At 47.3% G+C, this 26009-nt stretch overlaps 1 protein-coding gene across 1 annotated transcript in view; it reads left to right on the plus strand.

The window, feature by feature from the left end:
- The window catches only part of LOC135813167 (slit homolog 2 protein-like), a 160968-nt gene that overhangs the window by 32993 nt on the left and 101966 nt on the right, over positions 1-26009 (plus strand). Inside the window, exons 3-4 of the mRNA XM_065326386.1 lie at positions 874-1049; positions 22422-22493. Of these exons, the coding sequence (XP_065182458.1) occupies positions 874-1049; positions 22422-22493 (248 nt within the window). The remainder of the gene's footprint in view (positions 1-873; positions 1050-22421; positions 22494-26009) is intronic.

The following is a 26009-nucleotide window of genomic DNA, read 5'->3' on the forward strand; positions in this document are numbered from 1 at the left end:
CATTAAAGCGGCTGCGCATTTCTGTTTTGATTAGATTTTGATAATAACGAGCTATTCAACCTCCAGGTGTGCACCGGAGAGAAAGTTCCATTTATTTGCCGCTTCTTCGTTAACTAATAATTATATCCCAGGTGTGTACCTAAGAGAAGAATAAAACTAAGTCTTGTTAATTGCACCTCGCCTACCACTCGGCTACCTGTTACATTACGAGCAAGGCTGAGAGCGAAATGGCAAGACGACTTGGATTATTGGCGTGGCAACTAAGACACTGGGATATAGCGCGAGAGTTTTGACATTCGTAATGGCAAGTGTAGGCTCCTCTTGCAACGAGCTTTCCAGGAAGCCCAAGATTGAAAAAATCGTCAAAAGGAAACCAAAGTCATAGCCCCGAGAGTTATGGAATTTGACGTGAGTCGAGATCAAATTTAGTCGGCGTACATTTTCCGTACATAAAGGGCTTCAGAGAGCATGATATCTTGCGCGACTGTTGACGTCATTGTTGATTTGTTGCCGAGGATCAGTTCATGACTCGTATTTCTCGTCCCCTGGTGCTGTCGCCAGCGTGTCGCGGATCCTGGCGATTTCACTACAAGAGAGGACTAGGGCATGGATGTTTCAGTGCTGGTAGATTAGTGGAAAAGCATGTGGTCTGGATCTATGTGTGACACATGACGCTGAATTATTTAACTTAGGACTAACACCCTCGCAGTCAGCATTATTGGCCTCATTGGTTTCCAGATGTGGTTAAAGATGATATGACTAATCCAGCGGTGCTAAACATGTTTGTTGTTTGTTTGTTGCCAAGAACCCAGTAACACGAGAGCGAATGTGATGATGGCTACGGCCAACATCTTTGTGTTCTGTTTATAACAGATGTCAATCCACACTGTACTGTCATTGGTCATCTGCTACTATGTACTCACCGGTACTACAGTGATGAGTTGTCCAGCGCAATGTTCGTGTGTTGGTGCACCTAGTTACACTGTAGATTGCGCCTCTCGCGGATTAACAATGGTGCCGGGTGGAATACCGAATACAACAAAAACTCTGTAAGTCACCTATCTTGGAATATGCCGTGCAGCCATTCACACTTTCCACATCTGTTACACTGAATTGTCGGCATTTGCAATGTGATGAGATCACCGGCTCAAAGTTCCGTATGTGATGGATTTTCTTGATCCATTGTTTTTTTAGACAGACCAGGACAAGAAGAAGCCAATGTAGCAAGGCGCATCTCAATTTTGACACTCTCACCACCAGCAATACAAAACTCGACCCACGGCGGCCGTTATCATAAATAATTTGCAGCACACTAAAATATTTTCAGATCATTACAAATTGCGGATCAACGTTGTTTGAAGACCTGGGCTTTCGAGCAAAAGCATCGCATTTACTCCTTGGTGAAGAATCGTTAGCAGGGCCTGCTCTTGACATTCAACTCAGCCCAGTCAGAGTGTACCTGGCGCATGCAGGCCAGCCGGGTCAAGCCGGGTCAGATCATCCTGCAGAAAAACAACCAAAAAGCCTGCTCAGAACGCAGGAAAACAGAAAGGCGAATTTATTACCGGAAATCGGAAATTTTAGAGAACAAGGCGAACTATCAAAGTCCGCAAACGTAGAAGGTAAACGACATTATGTAAAGAATGCAAAGCAGTAACATAATAGAGCACTGGAGGGTGCCTGCAGCACCTTGTGGAGTGGCTGCTTGCTGCCACTGCATCACCTGCATGGCCAAGCCGACTGCCTCGGACTGGCATCTGCTGCACCATGTGCTGAAAGGCTTCAGCAGACTGGAGAACTGGTGGAGTTGCAACTGCTGCTGCTGGTGCTGCTGCTGCTGGCGCTACTGGCAGCTGCTGCTGGCGCTGCTGTTGCTGCTGGCGCTGTTGCTGCTACTGGTGTTGCTGCTGCCGCTGCTGCTCTGGGTGTGCGGGCCAGGTCCTTCCGTTCAGACGGGATTAACGTTGCAGTCGTAGTGCGCCCAGTCACCTCAGAATGCCATGCAGCCATAGCCTTGTCGTAGTTGAAGCAGTGAGTTCTTACCTTTCAACCACGCATCCCAACCAAATCCACCGCCACTCGTCTTCCTTTGGAAATGCGTCTTGCACAAAGCGCATGACATGGATAGACTGGCATGGTCGTAGTCCAGCAAGGGCCGACCTTTCTTCCAAGAGTCTTGGAAACTTCTCAAAGCGTGAGTTTTTTACTCTTCGCTGCGGGCTCCATCGTCCAAATCACCAGTCGGCTGAAAACTTGCAACTGCGTCAAAAGCTATAGCCAAAGTTACGCTTTTGACTGCCTGCCCCATCGACTTTGAATGTCCTGACTTCCTGCTCGCCGCTGGCCAGATCGCGCTCGAACCAGTTGACCCCAGTAAGTTGACCCTAGCCGAGTTTCTGTCGCTTGTATACTGTAGTCTGTAGAGTGTAGTGTGTACGGTTGCGCTAGATTTGCAACAGATGGGGTCCGCGAGTCGTAAAATACCGGTATTTTAGGAATCCATTGTCAGTTTGAGACATTTTTCAGCCGGGTCAGACTGGACCCGGTATTATCTGTTCAGCCAGGTCGTGCAGGTCCCCAGCCGGGCGCGTTACCCGGTTGACCGGGCTCTCCAGCAAGCCCTGGTTAGATGACAAAGCTCAAAGTGTTGGTTCACATATCGCCGGTACGCGCCGGGAGTCACCGGGAGTGGGCCTCTGGCAACTTATCCCGGCGCATTCCGATAATGTGAACCAGTGCAGTCATAACAAAATCATACGGTAAAATATTGCTAGGGACCGCCGGCAAAGTTGGACACTCTCCAACTCTTGCGATTTGCCCTGGCGCCGATCCCGTACAATTTTGACCAAAAGTGGTTTGTGACCCCTTCGCGCCGGTGATCGTCGGTGCCGGTAGACAGACTTTGTCAAAATTTCAAACCAAGACTCATCCTAAATTTTCATAAATTGAAGCTAAATGTTAGGTACCTCCTCCCGTACAATCTTACCTACAACCTTTCCTAAGCTGGCCGGCCTGCATGCACCCGTACTACGTCATACTCACCTTTCATTCCGTTGGCCTGGGTAGCTACTTGCGCGCGCATGTTTGCCATAGCTAACCAGACCCTTTATATTGCGTTGTTTCTCAGTCGAGATCTCTCTCTTCAATAATCTCGCTCTCGTCAATAATCATAATGTAGTCGCAGTTCGTCTTTGTCTCCATCTGTTCGTCTACCGTAATAAATGTCGTTCCACCTACCTGTCCCGTTGTGAATTGTGCCTGGAGAATTTTGGGTCTAATCCATACTCAACATTGGCGCCCGACCATTGCTCGGAACCCATGACCCTCTTGCTCTACCGCCCGGCATTCGTCTCGTCGTCAGTCTCGTCTAGTTTTCAACCTCGTAGCAGCGGAGCAGTAACTCGGTCAGCTACTCTCACATACTGATCGATCTCTGGCTCGATATCTCTCTCTCTCCCTCCCCTCCCCCCCCCTTCTCACTCTCCCTCCTCTCCCCCCCCCCCCCTCCCTCTCTCTCTCTCTCTCTCTCTCTCTCTCTCTCTTTCGTGCGTCCTACTTCGTCAAATTTATTTTCAGTTTATTTATTTCAAGAGTCGGCGCGGAGAAAGCAATTTTATGAGTGCAATTAACAGTATAATAGATGCAGACATGGCCAGACAACAACGAAGTATGCCTCATTTCTTGTTGGATAATACCAACGAAGTAAACAAGAAATGTTGTTCTCTTCGAAACGCGGGTGCACAGTCCAGAGTTCACGGACTGTGCTGGGAGTGCAGTACGCACTGGCTGCACAGTGCGGAGTTGCAGCATGCACATGAAGGTGCATGAAGGTGCATGTTGGTCTGAAGACAGTGTTCTTTTTGTTCTTTTTGTTCTTGCACTGCTGCTGTACAGGGGCGTTCTTTTTGTTCTTGGAGCAGCTGTTCTTTTTCTTCTTTTCTTTTTTACAAAAAACACACCATTTGACGGCACAAAGCAGCAGGGCAGCGATGGGACATATGGAATGGAAGGAGTGGGGAGAGGCAGGTGCAGCTTGACCGACCATAGGGTCTCGGCTTCATTGCAACCCAAGCGCTCCACAAAAGCAAAAGATTACAGAAAATACGCAGGGGGGGGGGGGAGGGAGATAACTGGGGATTACGGGGGAAAGTATGCACAATAAGAAGTTATCAGAGAGTCAACGAAGTGAATGGAGGAGGGAACAGAGTTAGAGCTTTTTTCGTCTTTTTTCTTTGATTCATAGCCTGTCCGTTGCCCACCCCCAGCGGGTAAGGCGCAGGTGGGTGTTGACCTTTTCTTTGAACATCTGCAGTCCTTTCCTTGTTGCTGCGACCCTGCTGTTGCTGCGACCCTGCAGTTCTATTGTTGTTGTTGTTGTGGTGTGTACGAGAGAGTCGAAAAGAAAATGGAATTTTAAAGGATTTTTATTATTCAAAATTAACTCGTCTGGCCATGTCTACATTTTTTTTTAATAAGTACACAACCTACTCGTCAGAAGGGGAGAAGACAACAGAGTATACAATAACAAAACAGCAGGGAGAGTAGGGGCTGCAAAGCAAGCCTGTGCTGGTGAGGCAAGCCCACAACACCGACCTATGGTCTCGGCGTTAACGTGAGCTTGCGCACCATAGCCTAAAAGAAGGGGGTGATTTAGCGATAAAGACAAGAGAAGGTTAGGTAGAATGGTTGAGGAGAGAGAGAGAGAGAGAGAGAGAGGGGGGGGGGCTATTATACTCTTTATTTATTTCGTGATTTTTTTTTGTGTGTGTGTGTGTGTGTGTGCGAATGTTTCCGGCCATCAATATTAGGGGTCCGTTGGTGAGCCACGCTCTATCATTCTGGTTGCAAAAAGTGCATAACTAAGCTGTTTAGCCATGCGAAGCAGAACAAACTGTAGTGCATGTAACATGTAGTACAGTATAGCACTTTTGTGAGATCCGTGCGTTGTGTGTGTGTATGTGTGTTTTCTCATCGTCTTAATATTTCCCGCGAGGCCGTGGTTCTTTTTTTGCTCAGGGGAGGTATGTTAGGTACCTCCTCCCGTACAATCTTACCTACAACCTTTCCTAAGCTGACCGGCCTGCATGCACCCGTACTACGTCATACTCACCTTTCGTTCCGTTGGCCTGGGTAGGCACTTGCGCGCCCATGTTTGCCATAGCTAACCAGGCCCTTTACTTTGCGTTGTTTCTCAGTCGAGCTCTCTCTCTCTCTCTCTCTCTTCAGTAATCTCGCTCTCGTCAATAATCATAATGTAGTCGTAGTAGTTCGTCTTTGTCTCCGTCTCTTCGTCTACCCTAATAAATGTCCTTCCACCTTCCTGTCCCGTTGTGAATTGTGTCTGGAGGATATTGGGTCTAATTCATACTCAACATAAGATGAGGTCCGTTCGCCATTCTTGTAGCCGTTTCAAGGTCGCAAATTAAGGAGGCTCAGACCACCAAACTCCAAAAATTAAAAACACATGGAAAGTTGGGAATTTGTCCCTTGGGTAGTGATTATGTTGACTGTCCAAAAAGAATTGTGGGGGGGGGGGGTCACTGATATGTTCGGTGTCGCATGAATTGCTTTTTGGAGGGGCGTCGATACATGAAATTTTTCCATTTTCAATAAGAAAAATCTGTTCTGTTTCCTGTTGAAGTAGTATTTAGTAGTAGTATTTATTTTATTTACCATCGGATGCCTCAACAGTGATACACACAACTCTTAAAAGGGCCGATAACGGGATAAGGAAAGGAAAAGAAAAGAAAAAATAGAAAAAAATTGGAATTCAGACATCAAGCAGTACAGTAATCAAACACCAAGTCAACTTCAATCTTAGTACAAGAACTATCAAGATCATCGAGAAACTCAACAGATTCCAAAAAGAAGGTCAAAATACTTCTTAAACGCCACAGGGTCTTTAAAAAGATCCCTGAGTTGGTTTGCAAATGTAGAGGTATGGTGGTGTATGCGCCACTCGGCAGGTAGTGTATTAAAGAAAATTGTGGCACGATTAGAAAAAGAATTTACTCCATCAGTTGTCCGGTGCTTAGATATGGCAATTGAAGCATTAGAGTGGCTTCTAGTTCTAAGGCTCGTTGTGATCGGTGGAAATAATTCCGTTAAGGTAAGCAGTGAGATGATGACATGATTTCTATGAATAAACTTGGCAAAGTTGAGAATCATATAGTGTTCAAATGGATAAATCGCCAATGTGGTCAATAATGGCGTGATGTCGTCCTGTGACTTAGCACCACAGGCAGCTCGCACAGCACGGTGGAACACAGTAGAGAGCCTTTGGCGGTCCTTAGCGGACAGCTTCGTTACAAAACACGAACAACAGTACAAAAGATCAGGTAGAATTACTGATACAATAAATTGCCTCCTGGCCTTCCTGCTCAATTGCCGAAAGGACCGACGAAGAGCACCAACCTTAGCACATGTCTTGCGAATTACAAAGTCAATGTGAGGCGACCACGTTAGGCGGTCATCAATGATGACCCCCACGATTCGGGTGCTGGTAACGCGGGTCAATACCTGATCGTTGAGTATCACAGGAACAGACAGGTGCAGGGGGAGTTTGGAAATGAATATGGCGACAGTTTTGGCAGAGTTGACTGACAACCCTAGGTCCGCAAGATCTAGAGCAAGCACTGAAAGTACCTTGTTGACGGCACCGACAGCTTCATTTGGCGACCTTCTACTGGCACACAGCGTCATGTCATCCGCGAACATCGGCAGCTTGCAGGAAAGAGCATCAGCTGTGAGCGGCAGCTTCCGCACATATAAATTGAAGAGCACAGGGCCCAGAATGGTGCCTTGAGGTACGCCACTAGTAACTGGTACCAGAGGAGACATTCCGATGTAGGTAACCACGCGCTGCTGCCGTCCACGGAGGTATGACTGCAACCAAGCCAGGGCTATGCCAGAAATACCCACGGCCGCGATTGCGATGAGAAGTTGCTGGTGTTGCACGGTATCAAACGCCTTCTTCAGGTCAACGCAAACAACAGCTGTATGCAGACCCGCTTCGCGGGCTAGCAGCCAATCATTTGTTACCTTCGTGAGGAGTTGCTCGGTCGACCGGTGCTTCCGAAAACCAAATTGATCTTCATGGAACGGGCAACGTTCTTGGAAAAACACCTGGAGACGAGAGAACACGAGCTGCTCAAGGAGTTTGGCGAGAATAGATGTTAGAGAAACCGGGCGGTGATTGGAAGGGCAATTACGGGGGCCTTGTTTTGACTTCAATATCGGGGTGATGTGGGCAATTTTGAACCGGGATGGAAAGTGTCCAGAAGAGAGGGAAGTGTTGTACAAAATGGTAAGTGAAAGGGCGACTACGTCTTTCAATACCTTTAGCAAAAAAGGCATAATTCCGTCCGGGCCAGGAGCTTTGCGGCTCTGGAGGGCACTGATTAGCCTTTTCACTTCTGAGACAGTTACCGCCTCGAACATCCTGAGGTCCGTAGAGTTAGCCGGACCCATTGGCAGATCATAGGTGGCATGATTATCGGTGACAATAGCGTGGAAGTAATCGTTTAGTCTCTCAGCTGGGATAGTAACTGTTTGCCTCTGTGGCGTACGCTTGGTGATCGTGTTCAATATTTTCCAGAACTGTCGAGGTTCCCGTTCATACGTCCTGCACTGATCCGCGAAGTAACGATTCTGAAGATGACGGTACAAGTTGTTGGACTGACTACGTAATCTCTGGAACTGCGCCATTATGACCATGTCACGAAAGTTGGCTGCTTTTAACTTCTTGAAGGCTGATTTGCGTTCCCTGATCAAGTCAAGAAGAGCCTTGGTCATGAAAGGGCAAGTCTTCCGATTCCGCTTCGGTCGCTTCCTGGGCACATAAGGCGCTGCAATATCAAGTGCAGCATTAAATTTCTCGGCCCATTCGTCTAACATCAGGTCAGTGTCAGTGTGGTTGCAAAGTGATGAAGATTGAAAGACAACAACATACCGCAGAAGCGGTCTGCGTCGAAGCCTCGGTAGTCTCTTCGTTGTCTGCTTGGTTGCTGACCATCGGTGTCGGAGTTCCGTGTGCACGCTGTGGGCAATGGGACAGTACTGAGGACCAGGCGATGGTCTGAGAACTCACAGTCTATAATGGATGCTGACGCGACGAGGTCTATGTTCGTCAGTATGCAGTCAAATGTACATGCCAGGTTACGCAGGCACAGGCCGATGGACGGGACGGATTTTTTAGTCTAATCTATGCAGGCCACAACTATGACAGATACCCACCATTGATAATTGTATTATTTTACTTTACTTAGTAAGTAAAAGTGGGGAGGCTTCCTGCAGTTTCATAAACAGTTAAGTAGTAGAGCTCACACGCTCTCTTCCATTAACACTGCAATAGTTCAACTCATTTCACAATATTACAACATTTCGGCAAATTGCCTTAATCAGGTTCACAATGATGTGATGTGCAAATTTCCCACCAGCTTGACGGGGTAGCTATGGGCAATAATCTTGCACCACCATTTGCAATTTTGCTTATGCACACCATAGAAACACGTATTCTCCAGGACTCACCCCTTGCGCCTATTCTGTATAGAAGGTATATTGATGATATCATTATCCTCAGGATCCATGGAAAACAGCTACTTATGGAGCTGATCGACCGATTCAACAATGTCCACCCTCGAATCAAGTTCACCTATGATCTGAGCTGCGACAGGGGCTGCGTAGACTATAATAGATGTCACCATCGCTTTTCAACAGTCAGGCGAATTGTCATATGAGCCAGCGCACGCGAAAATCGACTTTAGTGACACGCACTTCAAACTGAGAAAACGCACTCCAAACATTCTCTGTTTCTCTGTTTTCATGTGATGTGTGATATATCAGGGGAAATACTCTATCTTCTAAGACCCATAACTCAAGTTTTACTCAAGATTTTTCAAACGTTTTTTGCATTGAATTCTGCATAAATCCATCTGCCTTTATCCGCTGTCATCTCAGTTTCTGAAAATATGTCACTAAGGGTGATTTTCGCGTGTGCTGGCTCATATAGACTATTTCAGAGGCCGTACAGCAGTGGTTTGTTAGTTGACTACGCATCTTCAGTCCCTACTCATGTCAAGTTGGCCGTCGCACAGTCGCAATTTTTGAGGGCACAGCGACTCTCATCCAATGCTCAGATGCGGGTGGAAAGTGAACATAGGGTGTACCAACGGTAACCTCCAGCGACAGCGCGCCCATGTTAGCACAGTGCACTTCAGCGCGACCGCCTTAGCACGAGGCATTTCAGCTTGGTGCCATTTCAGGGCCGTGTCTTGACAGCGAGACATTTTAAAGGGGAAGTTAAGGCAAAAATTAAAATTTCACCAGTTGTAGTCTTCGGGGTGCTGAGTCGAATGGTCTTGGTCCGAGAAAGCTGAGACGCTCCCTTCCTACTTGAATCCCACTCGAACTCGCGCACTTCCACCGAAACTGGGTGACTGCGCCCTACTAGATGGGGATTTGTATGCAAAATGTCACTAAAAGCGCCGTTTCGTTCTTATACAAGCACGGATGACCGCGATTGGCCCATTTGTTGTAGTCTTTTGGACGCTGAGTCGACTGGTTTTGATCCGAAAAGGCTGCAATGTCGCGTTCCTCCTTTATTCCGAATCGAACATGGTTGAACAAGTGGTCACGTGCTCCTGGGTGCCCAAATCACCTGGTCACCACGCCAGCAGGCGACAACTTTCACACCAAGGTTCAACTCGAGTTCAACTCGAGTGACAGGGCTGCATCCAAAAAAGGTCAAACAGGCTAGTAAGTTGTACCCTGCAGGCACGGTGACCAGCTGACTGGTGTACGCAGGAGCACGTGACCACTTGTTCAACCATGTTTGATTGGGAATAAAGGAGGAACGCTGCATCGCAGCCTTTTCGGACCAAAACCAGTCGACGCAGCGTCCAAAAGACTACAACATATGGGCCAATCGCGGTCATCAGGGCTTTTATAAGAACGAAACGGCGCTTTTATTATTATTATTAAATTTTTAATAGGGCATTATGTTTTTGTATAGATGAGCGGAAGTCTTTTAGTGACATTTTGCATACAAATCCCCATCTAGTAGGGCGCAGTCACCCAGTTTCGGTGGAAGTGCGCAAGTTCGATTGGGATTCAAGTAGGAAAGGAGCGTCTCAGAAATTTTAATTTTTGCCTTAACTTCACCTTTCAAGAGGAAGTTAAGGCAAAAATTAAAATTTCACCAGTTGTAGTCTTCGGGGTGCTGAGTCGAATGGTCTTGGTCCGAGAAAGCTGAGACGCTCCCTTCCTACTTGAATGGTTGGTTAACACCCACATCTCCAATACTGGCTGATTTTCATCTCATGCCATGAGGTGTTGTCTATAATAATAATAATAATAATCCCAATCGAACTCGCGCACTTCCACCAAAACTGGGTGACTGCGCCCTACTAGATGGGGATTTGTATGCAAAATGTCACTAAAAGCGCCGTTTCGTTCTTATACAAGCACGGATGACCGCGATTGGCCCATATGTTGTAGTCTTTTGGACGCTGAGTCGACTGGTTTTGATCCGAAAAGGCTGCAATGTAGCGTTCCTCCTTTATTCCCAATCGAACATGGTTGAACAAGCGGTCACGTGCTCCTGCGTTCACCAGTCACCTGGTCACCGTGCCTGCAGGGTACAACTAGCCTGTTTGACCTTTTTTGGGTGCAGTCCTGTCACTCGAGTTGAACCTTGGTGTGAAAGTTGTCGCCTGCTAGCGTGGTGACCAGGTGATTTGGGCACCCAGGAGCACGTGACCACTTGTTCAACCATGTTCGATTGGGAATAAAGGAGGAACGCTGGATCGCAGCCTTTTCGGACCAAAACCAGTCGACTCAGCGTCCAAAAGACTACAACATATGGGCCAATCGCGGTCATCCGTGCTTTTATAAGAACGAAAATGCGCTTTTAGTGACATTTTGCATACAAATCCCCATCTAGTAGGGCGCAGTCACCCAGTTTCGGTGGAAGTGCGCGAGTTCGATTGGGATTCAAGTAGGAAGGGAGCGTCTCAGCTTTTTCGGACCAAGACCATTCGACTCAGCACCCCGAAGACTACAACTGGTGAAATTTTAATTTTTGCCTTAACTTCCCCTTTAAAGCGCAGGACATGTCAGCGCCAATTTCTTAAGTGCAGATTTTTCCGTGGGAGGCACTTCAGCGCCGTACATGTTAATGTACGTACGGGCACCAATTTGTGACTATTTGTGACTATGAATGACTATTGACAAATTGTACGGGTATTACCACTGCCATGTACACCAGTCGCCCTATAAAAGACACAGTATTTTCGGGGATAGGCCATCATTTTCCTATGCAAGCTAACTCTCAAATATGGAGCTGAACCGATTTGAGACAGCCAAGGACTACCTCCTCTCAACCCCGCAACCTGCATGTCCGATTTCGAACAAGGAATGATAGCTGGTTTCGCAGATAAATTTCCCGCCGCCAAGTCGAAAGGTTGTCGGTTCCATTTCACTCAGGTGATCTGGAGAAAGATTCAAGCAGCCGTCATGCAGGAACTTCACAATGCTGGTGGTGACCTACAGGATTGCTGTTGTCAACTGATGGCATTGCCATTCTTGCCAGAAGACCAGGTCACAGCCACCTTCGATTGGTTGGAGGAGATCGCCTCTGATTTAAACCTTCAACAATTGACAGATTACATGCGGACACAGTGGATTGAGAATGCTAACGTTCTGATGTCGCTGTGGTGCTACCATGGAAGGTACGTCAGGACCAACAACGGTGTTGAGGGATGGCACCATCGATGCAGTACTGCGTACTATAGTACGCGCGAAAGTGGTTCGCGCTGACAGATATGCGCTGAAGTACCTGGCGCTGACGTTACCTCGTGCCGACGTTACCTCGCGCTGACAGTACATCGCCCTGAAGTGCCTTCCACTGACTTTACCTTGCGCTGAAGTGCCTCGCGCTGACACTACCTCGCGCTGAAATGCCTTGCGCTGAAGTGGTCGCGCTGAAATGCCTCGCGCTGGGGTGGACGCGCTGGGATGGACAAAACTGGTGAGTGCGTATTATTTAAAAAGTGTGAGTGCTACAACATTTTCCTTTTGCTTTGTCCACACGCACTCACAGCTGCCACATTTCATCTACTGCTACCATTCTCAGATACACTGCAAAGGTTCACACTACACGCGTTATGCATAACCGCTAGCTGTGCTGCATTCTCACGCTTCTTTTCATATTACTCTAGCTATATAACTGGTTGTTTTAGTGATTCTTACTATGTGACGATGTTCCACTCATGATAGTCACACGAAAACGTTCTGGAATTGTTTCATTTTAATTGTTTATATACATGGTTATGAGTGCACAATTGATATTTTTCATTGCTTTTTACGACTGTTGTCTCCTCGTCGGTTATTAAAGGATTATTTTTTTCGAATACACAAAATATTTTTTTCACAATGGGCCGTTCAGCGAAATCCAAGAGACAAGAAAAGTTAGAGCGTAGCTTCGCTGAAGCTGGCTGTGACATGAGCATTGCTGAAGAGCGCGAGAGTTCGCCGGTACAAGGGTTGTCCCATCGTTTTCGCTTGCCAGACACAGACGCACCACGTGCACGTCCACTGCCGAAACCGATATTGCTCCCAGACACATTTGGCAGTCAACCTGGACAAGAATTTGTAAATTATATGAGCCACTTTGATAACGCATGTGCCCTGTCAGGCTACACCCATGAACAATGTTTGCGCCTGTTGCCGACGCGTCTGGTTGGCGTGCCACACGAGATGTTGACTAACATCGTCGCCAGCTCGCCCAACATCACCTATCGCGAGCCAGTCGAAGTGCTGCGCGCGAGACTGAACCTCCGCAACTGGCCCTTATGCACGAGGCGACGCTCCGACAGAGAGTGAAGTTGGCCACTGAAACCCAGTATGCGTTCGCGCAGGAGCTGTGACATCTGGCACGCCAGGCTTATCCCGGGCAGAGTGGGCCGCTCCTGGACTCAATGTTGCTCCAGTTGTTCATCGACGGCCAGGCAACGAAAGACCTGCGTCTGGCACTTGCATCTCCACGACCTACGTCGTTGGATGCAGCCGTCCAAAAGGCGATTGAGGTAGGTGCCATCCACACCCGCGAACAATCCCGATCGGGATACGCTCAGTCGGTGTTTGCAACAGCTCCGCAACACCAACAACAGTCGACTCCCGCACCCAGTCGACCCAGGCACTCGGAGTACAACCCCATCCGGCCGCGCGTTGCCACGGAGAATCAAAATGGCCACCAGGAAAGCACAGAACATGATCGCCTGGCCGGCATCCTTGAAACTTTTGATTCTCGTGTCTCCGCACTGGAGAGAGCTGTCGGTGTCACGAACGGTTTTGTCAGCCAACAGCAAGGCCAGCTGCGGAGTGGCCGTGGTCGTGGCCGTTTCGGACGCGGAGATATGCGAGGAGCCATGCAGCCCGACCGCGCGTGCTATGGCTGCGGAGAATTTGGCCACTTCCTCGCCTATTGTCCTCATATGAACCGAAAAAACGACGATTGACTGGTGACGCCGGGCAGCAGCCAGTCGAGGAGAACGAGCCCCTTCATTTGCCTGATGTATAAGTGCATGCTATTTCGCCAATTGTCTTGCATGTAGATGTATGTTTCCGGACTGCAACGGTGTCTGGATTAATTGACTCGGGCTCAAGTGTATTGTTGTTGCACGCAAATTTGTTCACTTCGTTGTTTGGCTCTGAGCAAATACTCGAGTCTGCTCCGCGTTTATGTGCGGTGAACCAGATCCAGGATGGAACTGAGCGACCAATCGTGTACGGCAGCCGTGTGCTGACGAAAGCTGAGCGGAACTACGATGCTAGCAATCGTGAGGCCCTTGCGCTGGTCTATTTTGCGGAGTATTTCAGGCACTACTTGTCGGCACGACCATTTGTTGCCAGGATGGACAATACTGCGTTGACTGCACTCCGGAACCTGAAGGAACCCCGCGGACGGAAAGCACGTTGGCTTGACTGTTTATCCGAATATGAATTCCGAGTCGTCCACCGTCCAGGTCGCCAACATCTGAATGCTGATGGTCTGTTGCGCTTGCTGGCCGAACCTGAAGCATATGTGCACAGTGAATCTCCGCCACTGGCACCAACACCGCCGCAAGATGCTGCCCCGGCTCCGCCGCTGCGCCAGCGACATCCAGTGCTGTCACCGTTGAGCTGGGTGATCTATCATCTGCTGCTATAGCTGATGCTCTACGCTCTGATCCGGAGGTATCCACAGTCTGGTTATGGTATGACGCGGCTAGTGGCAAGTTCGTTCGCCCACTGGAATATGACATTTCTGGTGTTAGTCGAACTGTCAAGATTATCTGGTCACAGATTGATCAGTTGTCTTTGCGTGATTCCGTCTTGTATGTACTGCCTCCTTTTGCGGATCATGACCACGTTGGTGAGTCACCCTGTCTGGTCGTACCATGCCCACTTCAGGAGCGAGCCATGATCGCTGTACATTCTCTACCTACTGCTAACCATCCTGGTGTGGAGAAATCCCTGTCTCAAGCTCGTATGCGTTTCTACTAGGTTGGAATCTCTTCTGACATCACCGAATTGGTTCGATGCTGTCACACCTGTGCACAGATTCGAGCGAAGAATTCAACAAACCGTGCACCACTTCAGCCAATGATTGCCGGTTATCCGTTCGAAATTGTTGCCTTGGACATTGTCGGTCCTCTGCCTGAAACGTCCCAGGGCCATAAGTATCTCCTAGTCATGGCGGATTACTTTACGCAATGGGTCGAGGGATTCTCTTTGCGCGATAAAACTGCTGTTTCGGTCGCTGCAGCTGTCGTTAATGGTTGGATCAGTCGGTTCGGTGCACCTGAACAGCTTCATTCAGATCAAGGGGCCCAATTCGAATCTCGGCTATTTGCGGATATCTGCCATCTCCTTGGCATCCGGAAGACACGAACCACGCCATATCATCCTTCTGGCGATGGTCTGGTGGAGCGCGTAAACCGCACTCTTCTAGGTCTGCTGCGTGCCCACATTACTCCAACCAGCACGGAGTGGGATGCAACGTTCCCTCTCCTCTTGCTGTCATATCATGCTGCAGTGCACAAGTCCACTGGATTCAGTCCAGCGCGCCTGCTGTATGGTGCGGATGTCCGGTTACCAGCTGATATTGTGTTCAATTTACCTTCGCCACCTTCCACTGATATGCATACCTATGTCCGTAGTCTCGACACTTATCTGCGGAATATTCATGTTGAAGCCCGTCATAATGCTGATCTTGCTCATGCGTCTCAAGAACAGTTCTATAACCGTCGCGTTCATGGTGTGCCTTATGTTGTAGGTCAGCAAGTATATCTTCAAGATCCAGTTATTCGTGCCTACGAGCACCATAAATTTCATCGTTTCTGGTCTGGTCCACATACTTTTGTGCGTGTTCATGGTCCGACATCATACACGTTATTGCTGAATGGAGTTGAACGTACTGTTCACTTCAATCGCTTGAAGCCAGTTACTTCATCGTACCCAGTTTCCTTACCGTCGTCTGTCCATGATCTCCCCGACCCAGTGAGTTTGTCAGGTAATAACTTTGTTCCTGTTGTGCCACATGATGCCGATGACTCTGTGCCGAGTACGCCTCCAATGTCGCCGTCTGTTGTCATGTCACCTCTACGTCCTCCTGTTGCTACTCCAGTATTGTTGCGTCGATCAGGCCGGATCCGCGCTGCTCCTGTGAGATTTGGTGACTATGTTTTGTAGTTAGGTCATTGTATACCCGTATTTTTTTCTTTTCTCTATATTATAAATTTAATTGTTTTTGCCCTGCTTGCCAATTATTCACAAGGTCGATAATGGTGAGAGGAGGGGAATTGTGTAGTATAGGCCGATGATTACTTATTATTTCTTACATTTTGTATTTCGTATTTCCTGCTCCTGTCCACGTGACGAATCTCTGGCCTTGTAAGCTGCGCGCATGCCCACGTGTTTCTTGCCTTTCTCTCTCTTCTCCGTCATGACAAGTAACATTAGTTTTACTATCGATATGAACCGTGAGTTGAGTGTCTGATGCAACCAGAGAATAGTCTTGTATTACTATTAGGAAAGGAAATCCTACAGAGTACCTTGGAGAAGCAAAGGCACAGGGAATAATTGAAAAGACCTGGGAAGGGCGACTTCAGAGGTGAGAATGACAGTAACATCAAAGTCAGGAAAGCATTCGTAGGCAGTCAAGAATCACTTATCATTCAGTACTAGTTGTCGTCAACTCGTAGGCAATAGCACACAACTTTTCATGTTGAACATTTTCCCAAATACACAGGAATCATAATTCGAAGTAGTTCAATTTGTGTTTACTATGGTTGCGGGGCATTATATGGCCCGACTTCTGCGAAAATCAGGCTTAGGTTGAAAATCATTTAATTGAGAAAATTATAAAATTGGTTGTGAGCAACACTGGCTCACACTCATATAACTGCTTTTCACCAGAAAAATACTATATTTCAACGTTTCGGTCATGAAATAACCATCATCAGGAATGAAGTGGGCACACCGGTTAGGATGGGTTAATATATGAGGAGCGCTGCGAACTGATAACAAATCACACCTGCATGCACTATGACGAGAGAGAGAACAAAGGACAAAACATCACCAAAAAAAAAACCAGGTATAGAAATAACGCAATACGCGACAACTCTAAATATGGCACAGGTACAAGCAACAAACAGAATGTACATGTGCACTAGGTGCGTGCAGACATGTAATTGCAGGCGCTAGCAACAACAGTACAAGATTTTAAATGAGAAAATTATGTTTTGTAAAAGTTTGTGTCCCGTGTAGGCAAGTTCGAGTGCAGCGAAGTGAAACCAAAGAAAATCTCGCTTGTGTGAAGAAGTAGAAATCATGGCAGGAAGGGTTTCAGCGCTCATGGAAGTCATAGGGCTCCTAGTAGAATATTCGGCCTTATTCCATAGTACGGTAGGAAACCATCGTGATGGCGTACTTAGACATGCGCTGTTAGGTTGTTTACTCGCCGAACGACTTCACCTCTACATTTTCAACACCAACGTGTTCTGCATTGATTGCTCACACCATCGTTGCTCACACCAACGCTGAAGTCACAAATGACGCCTCAGCACCCGAGTCCGGGAACTCGCGAACCTTCGCCGTTCAAGTTCTTCCCTCGACTCGTGCCACTCCGGTCATCAGCCGCACACTTGTTGAGTGTAGACAGCACGATCCAACCTTCTTCTCCGTTACTATCTCAGTCTCCTGGCTGTAACCTGCTCCATCCAACACATCATGTATTAGCAGATGGTGCTTCCTTTGGCAATCTGAGCCTGACCGACATTCCCTTGCCATATGGCCATATTTGAAACGGGGCCAGCAGAGTGTCTCTCGCTGCTGAAAAAAACTTTCTCCCTTCCTTTGGCAGCGACTTGAGCTGCTTCTCTGTGTCTGCGTCCGATATCGCCATGCACTGAGCCTTGCCACTGATCGTTCCACTGGTTTCCTGGCAGTATCACCCTGTCGTCCGTGCACGATCTGGTAAGACCAGCCGTGCTCCTGAACCTGACGCAGAGACATCCCGTAGCACTGCCGTTCGACCAGGTCCGCATTGATCCTCGATCACCTACTTTGCCATTGCTTGCAGCAAAGGGGCCATTTGACCTATAATAATAATTATAATAATAATAATGTATCGGCGTTATACTTGGTGTCCACCTCGCTATCTTCCGTCATAGCGAGTGTGGTCCACACCTCTACCTCTCGGCAAACGCGCGTATTACTGAAAAGACTCCTCTGACCGCTGCTTGCCTGTCAGCAACGTCTTTCCGAGCGAGGGAAGCAACTCTTGCTTTGCTTCCTCGTAGTTATTGCAGCAAATACAGATCCTCTCCACTGTGCTACCCGCTAGCACGATACGCAACCGCAGCAGCCATTCGCTTTCTTCGAACTCGTTCTTGGAACAGATGTCCTCAAACAGGCCGAAATAACGCTCCAGTGGCTGCGTTCCAACATATGAGGGTTTTTTCATCAACGGTTTACGCCCACCGCTGTGACTGGGAGCTTCCGCTGTACCTCCACTCGCACTCTCACTGGCGGCTTCACCGTCACCCTCATACGCCTTGGCGAAGTGCTCATTAATCTCTTTGAGGTTTTGTCAAACTCGGTGCTGAGCATCTCATCTTGCCGTCTGGCACTGCGCTCCTCACGCTCCTCGCACTGTCGGAGCCTCTGCTCTACATGTTCCTCCAACTTCTCGCCTTCCAATCCTATCCGAATTCCATTGGCGATGAAGATGGCCTCCAAATTACCTAGTGCGTCTGGCATGCACGCTTCAATCCTGGCTTGGTCGCCATATGTTGTGAACCCTTCTGATTCTCTAAAAGTCAGGAACGAACGAGCACACGGCACGAGGACAACTATTTTCTCTTCAACAGTATATTTCACTTCATCGAATATAATAAACTAACACTAAGATCACCAGCTATTTATAGCATGCAAATGACAGCGTATATAAAGAAAGCATACGCATATAAAACATGACATAACAGTGTATACAGTAAAAACCGCACACAGCGCATATAGCGTATGCCATGCAGCAAACCTCAGCGGTACACCAGAGTCGAGATACAACATTTCAAAGAATACAGTGCCATAGACGCGAAGGCCTTTCCCACTTGAGAACTGGTGGTTTGTAAAACTCCTTCTGCCCCCTCTTCATTTGTTGTTATAATAAGAAGTGAGACCTAATCAAGAGTTGCCACAGACATCACATGCCCTGGGACAATACAGAACAAGAACACTTATGTGCACCTACAATACAATAGTACTGTCAATACATGAAGTTATTACTCAATTTCAAATTTGGACTTAACGGAGAACATGAAGTTATTACTCACTTTATTGTCCGAACAGCAAAGTCGATACATGAAATGTCCACGGTGGGAAAGAAGAAGGACTGGCATCATCATTAAACTTTGAAAAGAAGAATCCCACAGATTATGTAGAGCGGATTGACAATGTAATTCGAAATGGCATATTTAATTAACAGACAGTTTCATTCGTAACTGATCAATAATGTCCTTGAAAGGTGTGCTAAACATACTTTCGTTGTTGAAAAGGAATGTTGACATTATTTGGCAAGTGTCAACCTCTTGGTCGTGCGATCCTTTGGTTATGGCAAGTAGAATGGAAAAGAACCGTTGACGAGATTCATGCAGTAGTTAAATCCACTCTCTGTGACATTCAATATGGCCGGCGTGGAACCATGACATCCGGGGATAGCCCTAATGTTGCGAAATTCCGTTCGACTATCATTTACGCACGTTGTTGTATTTGGTTCTTGTGTCGTAGAGTCCAGTGTCTGATGTCATAATTATATGTAGAGTCCAGTGTCTGATGTCATAATATATGTAGAGTCCAGTGGCTGATGTCATATACCGTCTAATCGTAAAAATAAAAGACCTGTTTGGCATGCAAGAATCCGTACGCAGACTTATGACTGTTAGCATGGCTCAGTGGAAGGTTGACCGTTGGAATGGTACCAACAACTTGAGATTGGCGGCCATTCAGCATGGGTATTTCGATGGGGACTCCATATCCCCACTGCTGTTCGTCATCTGCCTCATACGACTACTCCGGTCAGCTCTTACTCCATATCCCCACTGCAGTTCGTCATCTGCCTCATACGACTACTCCGGTCAGCTCTTAACGGCCACAACATCATCAAAGCAATCAACACCTGGGCTGTGGCTTTGATATGGTATTGTGCTTGTATATTGGCAAGGACGCAGGAGGAGTTGAAATCTGCTGACCGAAGAACGCGCAAGCTTATGACTATGCATGGAGCTCTCGATCCACGCGCTGATGTAGCCCATATGTTCGTCAGTCACAAGTCTCAAGAAGACCACGGAGAGCCTTATCATCGCGACACAACACGAGGCCTAGGCAACTTACCTTCTCAAGGCCCAAATCTTCCATCAGGGCAGAAGACCCCTGTCTCGAATGTGTGGGAAGGAAGGCGAGTCGGTTGCCCATATCCTATGCGAGTGTTCAAAGCTAGCTGGACGGGATTACTTGGAGCATCATTATCGGCTGGCCTCCGCGTGTACAGGAGTTGCGACTTGCATTGTGAAGACGAGTACTACAAGCACCACTGTGGTTGGTCCAAGAGCATCATGCACCCGCGGGTAACGTGCCTGAAGCTAGAGATACTTCAGGCGCCAACATCTCCGCAGGACCAGAAGATGAAGATTCTGTGGGATTTCACCATCTGGTGCGATCGCTTCATTGAGCACCGAAGGCTTGATATTGTTCTGATTGATTTGAAACAAACTCCCAGTAAAGTCACATTTTTGTCTGATACAGAATGTTCCTGAACGCTGCATGGATTCACCTCGAATGTCCCGTTCTTTCTTCTTCAAAAAATTACGGTGCCCACTTGCACTTCGAACTGTGCGCGGCATTTCAAGACCTGGCCAGCCTAGCCTGCAAGATCTGAACTGGCAGGCGTGGGCGCCGAATGATCGAACCGCACTGCAGAGTCGAACCGTGCTGTAAGCAGACCTGCAGTCTATGCCGTCGAACATTTTTTTGGCCGCAAAACCGCTTTTTGTCTTGTTTTCGAGCCATTCAGGGATTTTGAGAGAAATCCAGGGATTCTGCATGTCTTGTCAAGGTATAGAGAATTTGGTGATTGGCCAGTATGGATTTGTATTCGCTTTATTACTGCTTGTGCATTGTGCTTTGTAGTTTCTTTGTGTCTTTCCTATTGTCTTTTCGTTTGACTTTCTTTCTTCCATTTTTCACCTGCGCCTTCGTCCTTTGTTGTTATGATAATAAGAATTGAGACACAATCAAGAGTTTGCGTTGCTGTGTGTCGGGGACCAGGGGGAAAACAACACTATTTCCATTTCACTAAGTCCCTATCCAAATAGCAAAGGGATGTCCGACGACAGCCGACAATCACAGGTGATACGCAAACAAGAAAGAGCATGAAGAACGAGCGCATTCAGATCCTAACTACACAGAGAGGTTGCATCTAGCTGAGCCGTAACTAGCGAGAGTTTGAAAGAAAGGTAGATGATGTCCAGATGTCCAGATGTCCAGAGTAGTAACCGGGCAACGTCAAGAGGTGAAATCCTCGTCCTTGGATGAAATGGGTTACATCAACAGTAGATAAACAAGAGTGTGCAACTCCCGGATCCGCGCGGATGGGTTGGCCCACGGCGGAATTTTTGTTGACGTAATCTTTTCGACGCCGCACGCGCTGCGAGTCTTTTGGAAAGTTTTCCCTCGTGCACTTGGCCGGGCTTCACACTACAAGGTCGGTGCCCAGCACGTGCTCTCACACTGCTCTGCGGCAAAATGCACGTCTCTCTGAAAAAAGGTGACCTGAACAAAAAATTCCGCCGTGGGCGGGGTTATCTGGAGATTGTGCAGGAAAAATTCGGAGTTGCACACTCTTGTTTATCTACTCCTAGTTACATGCATGAGATACCCAGACGACAGCACACAGTAAATGGAGCAACACATTCTTCCTACATGTTCAAAACTGCATTACAGTGGCTAATGTAAAATCATGTATCCCTCTATAACTTTTAAATGGTCTGAAGTTTTAGGAAGCGCAGAACGAAGATGATATGGCCTTTAGATTACTAATTGAAGCCATGAGGCATTCGCCCATTGCGAATAATTCTCTAAAACAATCACAGATTCTGTTGGAGAAAGCATTGACATTTCCAGAATCTTCAAACCTTGTAGCACGCACTTCTTTTTTTTCTGCTCCATTTCTTCATCAATATGACAAAAAGGGGGTGTCAAAATAACGAAACATTAATTAAACAAACCATAAAGAAGACCGAGGATTTTTGTACTTCGAAGTACCTTTTCTAACGCCGTGATCCGCGATAGACTATGAATCCCTGGGGTAGTCCCAGTTTAGGTATACTGTCATATTCAGTTCTCACGCAATTTTTAACAATTCAAGCCAGTGTATTGTTCATTCTTCGGCGGCCAGTTATTATTCTGCATTGTCAAACAATGCATTGCTAGAAATTGTGTTTTCTTAGCTTTTCAACAAACCTCTTGCTTGACAATAGGAGAAAAATAACGGAGACTATATTAACAGCGGCGTGTGGGAACTGTGTGTCTGCAGTGTCAAGCAATGCATCGTTAGAAATTGCGTTTTCTCAGCTTTGCAACAAACCTCTTGCTTGACAATAGAGGAAAATGATGGAGACTATATTAACATTGGTGTATGTGAACTGTGCAACCTAACCCAGTTGCATATGAATCATGTTGTGGTTAGCAGCCTAGGTTATTTCTGAAAACAAGGTCATGATTCGGCCTTTTAGATTAGAACTACGATATTCTAGACTCTGTGTTTTGTGCACTGCCCGGAACTAAGCAAGAACAACATTGTCTTTGTGCTTTGTCGTTTGTAGATATTTGTACAGTAATCAGATCCAGAATTTAAGTGACGGTGTGTTCTCTGGTCTAACAAACCTCCAACAACTGTAAGTATTCTCAACTGCACCACTGAACGCAGAGAATAGTAATTATACCTGTGTGTATATAGAGGACTGCTGAATACGTGATGAACAAACCTCGATTATCTGTGAGTATTATTATCTGCTGCACTGATTGAAGGAAACAGTTGTAGACGCTGTGTGTGAAATGCTTTGTTATGAAGCCGATGATTCTCGTAAGTGTCAGGAACGAACGAGCACACGGCATGAGGACAATTGCTTTTTCTTAATGGTATACTTCACTTGATCGAACATATTAACTCAGTCTAAGACAACCAGATATGTAAAGCATGCAAATGACAGCGTATACAGTAAATCGCACACAGCGCATATGGCGTATACCATGCATGATGCATCAGCGATATGGCGGAGTCGAAATACTTGGAGAAGTGTTGGAGCTAGGTGTCAGGTCTCCGAATGTTCCAGTACTCCTTGTCAGTTTTGTGCAATTTTGTCGCAATCGCTGACCTTGATCTGGTCACGTTGATGGACAGTTAGTCAAAATTCGTAACATTTTTTCCTTCTCCTTTTTCACCATAATTTAATACGCTCACCATCCGAGTTGAATTCTTCCTTATTCTTTTCTTTTCTTGCCCTGTTTGGTTATCACCCCTCTCTCGCACTTTGCCTGTCAATAGACCGATCCCCTTATTATACTGGGTTCGAGCACGGGGGCAACCTCACTCGCGATCGAGCTAGTTTTTGAACGTGACAGCATCTTTGACAGTGTGCTTCAGGTTTGTTTTGGAATGTCTTCTGCTTAGTTCAAGTGGTTTGCGATGGCTTCGAGCGGTGCTGAACCTCCTGCTGGTAGGAGCAGAGTCTCCGAGAGAGACATAGACTGTGATGCAGCTGCAGGATTTTTTCAAGGCGCGGGAGGGAACGATCTCGGGCCACAAACAGTAGTTACTCCAGAGGTGAGTTTTTTTGTTGTTTAAATATTCGAATCGCGAATCGTGTTGTGAGACTTATTTTGTGCCTAGGCTACAGCAGACCGTATTCTTTTCTCCTTGAGATCGATGCTGAAGATAATAGTAACCTTTTTCTGGTCTGCCTTTTCCTCTCCAGGGCCATTTTCTATGAAGGTAACCGTGGTGCTGCAAAGTCACCAAGTCGCGATCGCGATCAGCAGCCCTGAAGTGGAAAAATCGATTTTCCAACGATCTGGTTGGACATCAGCCACTAAAGTACTTCTGATTTGCCTGTAGTGACAACAGCAGCCATCCTTGGACACCTTGCAAAGACAGGGAAAGCCACTGGTGGAAGCGACTGCTATGTGGTGACGATAGCAGTGGTGATCGCTGTTTTGTCAAGTCTAAGGGCTAGCCAACCCAGAAGAAGCATTAAAAAGAACGATGAGCAGTGCGTGGTATTTGTTGAGCGTGAAGAGCTAGAGGAGGACAGTGCAAACACATGGAAGGAGTGGATGGTGTTTGAAGAACAATGTGCTGTGTGCCGGCTGGTGGTGATGGTGGTCTTTGTCAGCATGTATTCGTGCTGCTTCTTGTGCTGGAACACTTCTCGCCCGGGAAGGCAGATTGCGTGCTCCCTGGCCCTCAGTCGGCAATGGGGAATTTGTTCCAGGAACATTACCCCAGAGCCAGTGATGAGTCGTACCTTTGTAAGGTCAAAGCTTGCTGTTAATCGCAAGCGTAGCGCATTGGATTGCTCCCTCTTCGAAGTACGAGGGCCAAAGCTTGCCGCTCTCTGCAGCAAAGTGTGTGTGCGGTTCTTTCGAACCTATGAATATACCCCCCCCCCCCGTCTCTCTCTCTCTCTTAGGAAGACTGCATGTTCAGAGTAAACTATTTTCTAGTATATTTAATGTGAGACGGGCTGTTTCCGCCCAAGATCAAGATAGTTTTTTTCTGTTTCTATACCTTCCTAATGAAATACATTGTGACAGAGCTCTGGGTCATTCTCCGCTGTACTCCATCCTCAACCCGCCACCACCATGCGCTCTTGGCCGAACTAATGCACGAAGCATAAACACACCAGCACAGCAAGGACACTTCCGTTGACAGAATAACAAGTAAACAATATCTGATATTGTTTACGCCTCTAGACAGCTGATTCGTTTCTTCGAGCTCATCATTAGAGGAGGATAGTAGCAGGATACTAATGATGATATAATATAAGATGATAGACGGTTTATCCAACTAGGAACACACGCTTCTTGCCGAACTTGACACTTGACTGACTCACGACTGCCATCCGGAGCACACGAGGAGCACGTCGCACCTTCCACTCGGCAAACCTGCAAGAAAGCACCACTCCCTGCTCAATACACGGTGTTTCGGGGAATTAACCCCTCATCAGTTGAGCTTGAGTAGGCTGAGGAAGATTGTGCCTGAAAAGCACCACTTATATACTGCTCTCCAGGCCAAACCTTCACCAGGGATACAAACTTACAGAGACGCTTTGTTTCCAGCGCGACAAACACCTCGTGAAGCTCCAGATAACAGCGTGAGTCAGAGTCGCTCATGGAGTTGTGATAAACAGACGTTGAGAGCCAGTATAGCTATTCGCAACGCTGTCACCTCCAACAACTAGTCGCACGTCCGCAACGTCTCTGTAAGTTTGTATCCCTGGTGATGGTTTGGCCTGGAGAGCAGTATATAAGTGGTGCTTTTCAGGCACAATCTTCCTCAGCCTACTCAAGCTCAACTGATGAGCAGTCAGTCAAGTGTCAAGCTCGGCAAGAAGCGTGTGTTCCTAGTTGGAACAACCAACTTCATGACTATTACCGCCGAAGTCGCAACTTCTAAGTTCGTATTGTTGTCCCTCACGCGGACGTGCGACTAGTTGTTGGAGGTGACAGCGTTGCGAATAGCTATCTGAACAATGGCCACCCGGACATTCAGCCCAGAATCCGAAAGGATGCTTATCGAAATCTACTGCTCCCTACTTGAATCGACTCATAAAATGATGATGACGCGAGCAGCGAAAGAAGACAAGGCAACAAAACGGCTGAACGGCCACAAGGGATTTGGGAAATCGAACGAGGCACTCCAAACCCTGTAGGTTGTGAGCCGATTGCCCTGTCCGGACCCAGTTGCCCAAGGCCACGGAGCAAAGCTACGCGGATTTGTCAAATCCATGGTCCCAGAAATCCAGTCAAGAACGCCAAAGCAACAAAGTCGTCTTTTCAGTCTTGTTCTACTCCAACATCAGGCAAAGAGAGTTTGAATTTTCCCGGAAGGCATGAAAATAAAAAATATTTTGATTTATTTCCATCAAAACACGTGCCTCCATTACAATTACCTAGGCAACAGTCACACTCACGTGCGCCGTGTCGGCAGAGCTAGTCGTCGTGTGAAGTGTCTTGCCGTGGATCGTAGAACCATGGTATCGTGCAATCGTGAGCACGAACCGTCGTGTGACAAGGCTATAAAGTGCACGGGGAGAGTACTACTTGTAGTAGTTCTGAGATGAGTTGTATCCCCAGGGTCAGCGTGGACGTGGGTCAAACGGGATTGGTGATCTTCTTCAGCATACAGTTCA

This window comes from Sycon ciliatum, chromosome 3, assembly GCF_964019385.1.
Source record: "Sycon ciliatum chromosome 3, ocSycCili1.1, whole genome shotgun sequence".
Lineage (NCBI taxonomy): Eukaryota > Metazoa > Porifera > Calcarea > Leucosolenida > Sycettidae > Sycon > Sycon ciliatum.